General features: G+C 47.8%; 1 protein-coding gene across 2 annotated transcripts; it reads right to left on the bottom strand.

The window, feature by feature from the left end:
• Nucleotides 1–1,012: 1,012 nt before the first annotated feature.
• rbm41 (RNA binding motif protein 41) lies at nt 1,013–5,841 on the bottom strand. 2 transcript variants are annotated; one of them, XM_066715276.1, is made up of 7 exons: nt 5,572–5,841; nt 5,038–5,154; nt 4,275–4,476; nt 3,991–4,229; nt 2,706–3,316; nt 2,430–2,577; nt 1,013–1,835 (listed from the first exon to the last, which is right to left on the bottom strand). In XM_066715276.1, the coding sequence occupies exons 2-7, from the start codon at nt 5,129–5,131 to the stop codon at nt 1,627–1,629; spliced, it is 1,503 nt and encodes a 500-aa protein (XP_066571373.1). In that variant the 5' UTR covers nt 5,132–5,154; nt 5,572–5,841; the 3' UTR covers nt 1,013–1,626. The 2 variants fall into 2 exon arrangements, with proteins under 2 accessions (XP_066571373.1, XP_066571374.1); XM_066715277.1 differs by having other exon boundaries at nt 3,991–4,195; nt 5,572–5,837.
• Between the last annotated feature and the right edge of the window lie 3,296 nt (nt 5,842–9,137).

The raw sequence follows: 9,137 nt of genomic DNA, 5'->3' as shown, positions 1-9,137 counted from the left end.
GTGGTCACACCAAATATGGATTTGATGTAGATTTTTCTTCTGTTAACTCACTTTGCATTTAGTTAGTTGAATAAATATAATCTATTAACGTCTATTTTTGAAAGCATTCTTACTTTACAGCATTTTTTCACAGCTGCCTAAAACTTTTGCACAGGTGTGTGTGTGTGTGTGTAATTGTGACACAAAGTTTGAACTGTTAAGGTTACTGTGTTCTGGTGTCTAGTATTTACTACTTTCAGTATAGTGTGTGTTTTTTTTTTTTTTAATGTTATATACTCAAACTTACACATCTAAAGTAATACACACAATGTTGTTTTATTGGTACAACAATGCAGCTGTGTGTAGAGAATTGTGGTGAGCATCGCCCCCTGTTATTCAGACTTATTTTTTTAATTGGGTAACTGACCTATCTTTTGTCCACTCCCAAACCGATCCAGTTTAACTCCTTTGTTCCCAAGTATTGTACAGGTGATGGTTGTACTGGGGCTGACTGGTCTGCCACTGTGCAAATCTCTGCTACACCCTTCTCCTGTCCTGAGGAGTTTGTGCACTGTACTGTAATGAGAAGCAACCCCCAGCACACACAGCTGTAAAGAGCAATACATGATTACCATCTTTCATGCCAGTGAGGGGGGGTCCTGGACCTGGGGGGCCACAGTCAGTCCTGCAGGCTCTGTATGTCTCTCCCTACACCATTGCACCGCTGCTCTGTTCACACCGATTGAAACAATCCTCAATCGTTCAATTATGTGATTACGATTACGAGTTGAGACAAAAAGCAGGAGACACTACGGCCCCTCCTGGTCAAGGGCTCCCACCACTGTCAAAGTGTTGTCTGCGCAGCACTGCCAGCGTTTAGCCTGCATTTGGCCCTCTCCTGGATGCTCAGCAGACCAAGCTCCCCAATTTTGATGGTGCACAGCGCACCCATGTGGTGAATCAGTCATTACATTCCACTTTTTTTCATCCCTGTCAGTCTATTAACTTAGGACATGCTTAGAAGAGTGTAGAATTCTGTGAGGTTGAACTTTTATTTTTCTTAATTATATATATATTACAAATATTTTTTAATTGAACTATACTAAGGACATGTGTGTGTCTATATCTATAGAAACACATTTCTTTATTTCAATCCAAAAATCTTAAGTACAAATTCGAACACCACACAAAAATCATTGTATCCATTCAGATGGATTTGTTTTGTCACCTCTACAATTTCAAAGACATAAACAAATCCTCTGTATAGAAGTCAATTCCTCACTTTTGAGTGCAGGAGAGGGGAGAATGGCGTCGTCTGTTTCTCTCTTTCCTGTTTCCTGTTTTTAAGACAGCAGAAGGTTAGGGGTGTCCCCCCTCCTCTCTTTCTGTTTTTCTTTCCTCAGCCCACGCTTCAGTGGGAATGTATCAGGGCTTCTCCCAACCCTCTCCTATCTCTCTCTCATTTCCAGCACAGTAAATGTGAGGTGGATCTGATTCTCTCTTTTGTCAATGTATCAGTCCTGCGTTCCTGGAAAGATAGCAGGCTGCTGCTTCCCACCCCCACTTCTTCACAATCTGTGTCTTTCTCTGCATCCCAGGAGGGCATGGTTCTCTCTCGCTCTCTCTGACCGTCAGTCAATCTCAGCACTATCCCCATCTGTCTGTCTGTCCGTCCGTCTCCCTCTGGCTGGGTGCCTCAGTCCCTGTGCATGACGTGGTCGGGGCTGCTCCGTGCTCTCTGCGCCTCTCTCCTTCCCTCCCGCTTTCTCTCTCCCTCCCAAACTCGATGACCAGAGGCCTCCCCGTCAACCGGAATCCGTTCACCAGTTCCAGGGCGTCCGCCGCAGTTGCCCTGTCTACCGTGGGAAATCACAAGGGGTTAGAGGTCACAGGGGGTGTCATTGAGGCTACTGTCTCTCTCACACATCAGTAAAGGGTTTTCTCCAGCGGCCAGTGATTTCAGATAGACAGACAGACACACATGCAAGAGGGCAAAGACATCAGGGCAGACAGACTGCAGACATATTTTGTTTACTGCAGCTGGGAGAACGGGCTGCACTGTGCGTGTCTAGGACTGAAAGCTCATCAGGTTGTGAAGAAACACACCAACACTTACAAACCAGCTACTAAAACAGCTGGAGCAACACCTGGGGTGGCACAGCAAAATATGCCACATTCATTGCATGTGTGTATGCTGAGCTGGCGTTTTCAGTGCACGTGTGTCAAGGTGGCATGTGCAGTGTGTGTATGAAATTAAAATTTGAGTGGTAGACCACATTTTCTTTATTGATTTATTTACTCACTCGGTTTAAGGCTGAATTTGTATATTGTATTTTCGCATGTGCTATGCATCGGGATGGCATGTTCATAGTGTCTGTGTATGTTGAGACAGCGTGTTCTGTCCAGGATTGTGTGTTGGGCTGGGCTGGTGTGCTCAGGTCTGGTGTTACCTGGGAAGGTGATGAAGGCCTGGCCCTTGAGCCTGCCAGTCAGCAGACGGTACAGCAGAGGTGGGGTGGTGGGAGGCTGGAACAGTGAGAACACTGACACCAGCTGGGCCAGGGTGGCTCGGGGGCTGAGGTTTCTCACGAACAGCACCTGAAAGACAGACAGACACATGTACCTGTCACACACACTGCACACATCTGGCACAGATATGAACATCCACACACAAAAGCACCAACACAAACAGTCGATTGCTCTTCTTTGTGTGAGTGTACCCTCACCTTGGAGGGCTCCCCCTGCTGGTAGTTCTGGAATCGCGGGATCTGGCGGATCTCCTGCACAGTCGCCCTGTTGCCCCGGATCTCGTGCTCTGTGATTGGCTGCACTGGTCCAGTCACTGTTAATGGGGGTCCCGTCCCTATGCTACAAAGCCTGCCAATTGGCTGGCTTGCACTGAGGCTCTGGGGGACAGATAATCCTGCACTGGTTTCCCTGCTCTGGGACTGTGATTGGTGGATAATGTTGCTCTTGTCCTGTGATTGGCTGAAGATGCTGCTAGTCTCATTCTGTGATTGGACAGAGTGGCTTTTTGATTGGTCAAAATTTCGGCTCTCTATCTGTGTTTGGCTGGGATTCCTGCTCCCACTCTGTGATTGGCTGGAGCTTTTAAGGTCGATGTTTGATTGGTTGTAGCTGCTACTGCTGCTGCTCCCACCCTGTGATTCACTGGAGTGTTTGCTCAAATTCTGTGATTGGCTGGGCTGGGATGAGTCCGACCCCTCGGCATCTGCAGGGATGGAAGGTGTCTCTGGCCCCCCCTGACTCAAGACGTCCTGGTAGAGGGAGTCCAGTGGGTCAGAACCCACAACCCCATCCTGGACTGGCTGGGACTCTGCCAGGGAAGAGAGAGGCACAAAGTGCTTTCATTCTTTTAAATGAATGTAAATGATTGTATGTTAAAATAATATGATGATTTTATTGAAATGATTTGTTTTTAAATACACTTGGTGATTTGTTTTTACTTTGATTGCTTGGTAGTTTTGTTTGATTTGTCTGATGCATTGGCCATTCTCCTTTAAAAAATGCATTTGATGGTTTTGTTTTGTTTAGTTCCTTTCATAGTTTTTTATGTTCTATAATTTGTCTAATGCATGTACTGTTCTTTTACAATGCATCAGATAGTTTTGTTTTGAATTGTTCTTTTAAGCCTTATGAATTTGTGCACTGATTGTTTTATGAATTTGGTTCTTTTTGGGCTTGTTTATGATTTATTTCAGAATTTTAATGTTTAGACAATTTTAGAACTGAATTAAAACAATATATAATCACAAGTATTCAAATTTGACTTGTTTTATATTGTAATGTAAAATACTATATCAAATAAAAACAACAGAAAGAGAGTGTGGAGACACTGAGGCAGGGCACAGAGGTGGCCTGGAGAGACACTGAAGACAGACATAGATACAAAGACAGACAAAGTCCCAACACAAAGAGAGAGAGACTGACTGAGATACAGAGACAAGGCTAGCAGGCAGACAGGCTGACGGACAGGTCGCACTCTCTCACCCTGGTGGTAAAGCGCGGACAGGAAACAGTGGCGGTCAGAGCCGCGGAACAGCGCCTTCTCGATCTCCATCTGCCGGCGGCTCAGTGGGCGACTGGCAGAGAAGCGCTGGGGCCGCAAGAGCAGGGCTCTCCGCCATGCCACCTTCTCTTCCAGCTCACGCATTCGCTGCTCCATCACGCCCGGGGCCGCCCACACTCCCCGAGGCTGCAGGCACAGAGAGATGAAGAAAGAACTCAGACTGGCACTTACACACTCCCACACACTCTTTCACTCCCCCTCATACCTTCTCCCCAGCCTCTGGCACATTCCTGTGCCTCCAGAGCTGGATCTCAGTGTCGGAGAGGCCCAGCTCCCGCAGGCTCGCCACCTCCTGCTCCCCCTCCTGCAGGGCCCGGAACTGGGACAGACTGCGCACTCCGGCAGCCTGCTCCCCAAAAGGCAGGTACAGGGCCGCCGGGCCAAAGCATTTCTTCTTGGCCAAACATCTGCAGAGGGATGGGGGCAGTGACAGTCAACCAGCAAGCATGAGTAAGAGGGCCATGGGATCACAAAAGGAGTAAGTATAATACATATAAATAAGAAAAAATAACAGACTCCCCACTTGTTTAATCAAAAGCGATTATACATGTTCCTGCCAGAGTGAAACAGCTCCTGGGTAGAAGGATGAAGCTGGGGTTCCCTTGAGAGGCGGTAGCGTTTCGTTAATAACAGGGTGGACGGGCAGGTGTAAGGGACCACCGCAGCGCTATAGGTGTCCCTTAACCCAGGAAAGGTGGCGAAGCACTGCTATATACCACCCTTCGATCCATCTGTGCAGCCAGCATCACTCAGCTTCACTTCATGGTCCTCTCGCCCAGAAAGCACAGGATGACATCTCTTATACAATAAGAGACAGCCTTCACGTTAACTATTAACTTATAAGGCAGTGACAGTGTCTGAAGTGTACAGTACAGTGACCGTGTGTCTACAGTGTACAATAATGACAGGGTTAGGGTATACACCTTACAGTACAGTGACAGTGACAGCACACCGCCATGGGGTCTCACCGCTCGATGTCGGTGTCGGTGTCGAGCTGCTGCAGCAGGAGGCTGTGTAGCTGCCGCTGTCCCTCCGTCTCCTGCTCCTCCGGGGCGGGAGCATCCTCACAGGGCCGCCGGCTGACTCTGCGTGTGGGGGACACAGACACATGCTAACAAAGCATCTCAGTGACGGCAATAATGACGGCTCTTCACAACACAACGCTTAACCGCATTGCAAATTTCATTTTACACGAAGGAAAGCTTCACATTCTCGCCACAGAGTGTCATAAACATGACAAACAAGCCGCTGCAGTGTGCGAGTAACACACACGTACAACAGTAGTAGTAGTAGCGCACATTCCGCAGTTCTGCGCGGCGCCACAAATGGGATCAGCGGGATTGTGCAGAAGTGCGGAAATCTGCGACCAGGGCACTCAGTGTCAACACAAACACGGTCATTTGCTCACATGAAGATTGTTTAACTTTGAAAAATCGTACACAAATGTATTACTTTTCATTGCTTGGTTAAATGATCAATTCAATAAAAACGACTCGCTTTACCGGCGCATGGCTGACACTCTGCTTCCGAAACAAGACGATTTCCTGCGGCTCAACGCAAAGCAGCATGGGAATATCGTGTCTGGCGCTGGAGGATGCTGGGATTTGTAGTTTCAGGCTGCATCGCCGTGGGCTGATGGCTGTGCGCAAAATAACTGCTGGAGGACCTGTTTTTATAAGTTGGTGTCCGGCAGTCATTGTCGCCCGTGTCGGTCACCTAGCCCGTTCAACCACAATGGTCCTGTATATGAATTATACAGCAGTATTATTCATGTACAGATGTACTTATTGACTTTGCCCTGGTTGTGCACATCACTGTACTGTAATACACTGTACTGCACTGTGAAACACTGTACTGAAATATATTATATTGTATTATAATGTAATGTTCTGTATCGTGTGCTGTACTGTCCTGCGACTACAACTCCCATCGTATTACTACAGACAGACCCAAAGCTATAACTTTTCAGCGAATGTGTGCATGTGTCCATGTCTGTGCTATTATTTTTCTGTGTGTATGAAGTTTGGCTGGCTGGGTTAAAGCTAAAGAAAATTAAAATAAATCAATAAACACATTAGCGCAAGAATGGTAAGTTAGTGTTTATAGTGATAATAATATTTGTTCTTGAATACGTCTTGCAAGAGAACAAGATTCTGTATGTTCTCAATGCAGACAAATAATAACAATGCTATTTCTGTAAGGGAACAAAAAATGCATGTGATCCGCAGAGTAATAGTGCGGAAGACTACGTCAAGTGCATACTAACGGGAGGTGTAATGCGCACATGATCCACTATGGGGCGCTAGGGCCACCGGTAGCGTTTTCAAAAAGGGAAGCGCTGAAGCCACGCCCCCTGCAGCCTGCCGCACTGCGATGACGTCACAAGCCGCCCACCCCACCCCGCCACTCCCCTTGATCTCGCAGGCTTCTCCAACACCTGTCCCTGTTGTGTCATACTGTATTACAACTGCTGTATCCTTAATCTACTCACCAACAAATACATGCATGAAAAGAAAATGTTTTAAATTAGTTTAGTTGGTTTGTTTTACAAAAATAACAACAACAGCAAACAATTATCTATTACAGAGCAGGGCAGATAAAGGTCAGACTCCACAGGGCTGCATTTAGGAGAGCTGTTGGGTTGTTAGCTTTCCATTTACAGTGACATTGTTCTCCGAGTATAGAAGCTGCAGCCCACGACTCCACTGCACTGGCTTTACAGGAGAATGCACCTCAGCAGTATAATTAACAATTATATAAGGAGACATGTGGACAGTCTGATCTAGGGACCTGAGACCTCATCTTTTCTGATTCTTCTTCGTGCTCTGCGTTCTCTGTCTGAGCGACAGGACCCTGTGGGTTAAAGTCTTTAATGTTGTGGTTTCTGTATTAAGCAGACAAGAGCTGGGCTACACTCATTTTATTTGCTTTGATTTGACTTTATCTTATCTGCAGCAGCAGGGATAGGCAACACACAGGAGAGGAATAACAACGACTCCAATAATGCAGTCCCGGGGAGAAGACGAGGGCATAGTAGGGGGTGGTAGAACCTGGTTCGACAAGACCAGGACTGATTGATCAATCATCATCAGCCAATCGATCAGCTTGTTTTCTGCAGTGTAAGCAGCTGAGGAATGTGCCACGCCCAGCCACACCCTCACCTGGCCTTCTCTCCCTGTGTGTGCGGTGGGGGTGAGAGAGAGTTCCTACAGAATTATCTTTCAAACACACAGGACTGAAAGCCACAGTTCGACACACACACACACACACACACACTCTTGCACACGGCCCTGTGTGTAGTGAAGTGTGTATAGAGGCTACTGAATGGTAATGGTGATAAGTAACAAACCCACAGCTAACATCAACCCTACAACACAGTAACACACCGTCTCAGCCCACACACTACAACACAGTAACACACCGTCTCAGCCCACACACTACAACACAGTAACACACCGTCTCAGCCCACACACTACAACACAGTAACACACCGTCTCAGCCACACACTACAACACAGTAACACACCGTCTCAGCCACACACTACAACACAGTAACACACCGTCTCAGCCCACACACTACGGCACAGTAACACACCGTCTCAGCCCACACACTACAACACAGTAACACACCGTCTCAGCCACACACTACAACACAGTAACACACCGTCTCAGCCACACACTACGGCACAGTAACACACCGTCTCAGCCCACACACTACAACACAGTAACACACTGTCTCAGCCACACACTACAACACAGTAACACACCGTCTCAGCCCACACACTACAACACAGTAACACACCGTCTCAGCCCACACACTACAACACAGTAACACACCGTCTCAGCCCACACACTACAACACAGTAACACACCGTCTCAGCCCACACACTACAACACAGTAACACACCGTCTCAGCCCACACACTACAACACAGTAACACACCGTCTCAGCCCACACACTACGGCACAGTAACACACCGTCTCAGCCCACACACTACAACACAGTAACACACCGTCTCAGCCACACACTACAACACAGTAACACACCGTCTCAGCCACACACTACAACACAGTAACACACCGTCTCAGCCACACACTACAACACAGTAACACACCGTCTCAGCCCACACACTACGGCACAGTAACACACCGTCTCAGCCCACACACTACAACACAGTAACACACCGTCTCAGCCACACACTACAACACAGTAACACACCGTCTCAGCCACACACTACGGCACAGTAACACACCGTCTCAGCCCACACACTACAACACAGTAACACACCGTCTCAGCCACACACTACAACACAGTAACACACCGTCTCAGCCCACACACTACAACACAGTAACACACCGTCTCAGCCACACACTACAACACAGTAACACACCGTCTCAGCCCACACACTACAACACAGTAACACACCGTCTCAGCCCACACACTACAATACAGTAACACACCGTCTCAGCCCACACACTACAACACAGTAACACACCGTCTCAGCCCACACACTACAACACAGTAACACACCGTCTCAGCCCACACACTACGGCACAGTAACACACCGTCTCAGCCCACACACTACAACACAGTAACACACCGTCTCAGCCACACACTACAACACAGTAACACACCGTCTCAGCCACACACTACAACACAGTAACACACCGTCTCAGCCCACACACTACAACACAGTAACACACCGTCTCAGCCCACACACTACAACACAGTAACACACCGTCTCAGCCCACACACTACGGCATGGTACCAAGATCCACCACCACCACTGAACTGTCATTTGGATTGTACTTGTGCTTTGGAAACCTTGCTGGACACCTCGATGGCACCACGGGGCCCCTGGAATCGCAGCCCGTGTGAACCGGTCCGAAGAGTGACAGACCGACACAGGACACCGCTTACGGTGATTTATTCTCTGCTGTGCAAAATGCCCCGGAGCTACAGCCCTGGCACAGTCCGCCTCAGGAGAGGATTACAAAACAAAAAAACAAAACAAAAACACTACACAACAAACAAATAGGGGACAGCAGCCTTCCAAAAATAAAAAGGGG

The sequence above is a fragment of the Amia ocellicauda genome, chromosome 10 (assembly GCF_036373705.1).
Source record: "Amia ocellicauda isolate fAmiCal2 chromosome 10, fAmiCal2.hap1, whole genome shotgun sequence".
NCBI classification, from domain to species: domain Eukaryota; kingdom Metazoa; phylum Chordata; class Actinopteri; order Amiiformes; family Amiidae; genus Amia; species Amia ocellicauda.
This window is presented reverse-complemented; position numbering and strand designations above follow the sequence as displayed.

Excerpts from the sequence above, each read along its gene's own strand:
- rbm41 (XM_066715276.1), bottom strand. The coding sequence starts at position 5,131 with ATGCTCCCGCCCCGGAGGAGCAGGAGACGGAGGGACAGCGGCAGCTAC. Across the intron at positions 2,578-2,705 it reads AGCAGGGGGAGCCCTCCAAG|GTGCTGTTCGTGAGAAACCT; the intron begins GTGAGGGTACAC and ends TCTGTCTTTCAG. Across the intron at positions 1,836-2,429 it reads GGCCTTCATCACCTTCCCAG|ACAGGGCAACTGCGGCGGAC; the intron begins GTAACACCAGAC and ends TTCCCACGGTAG.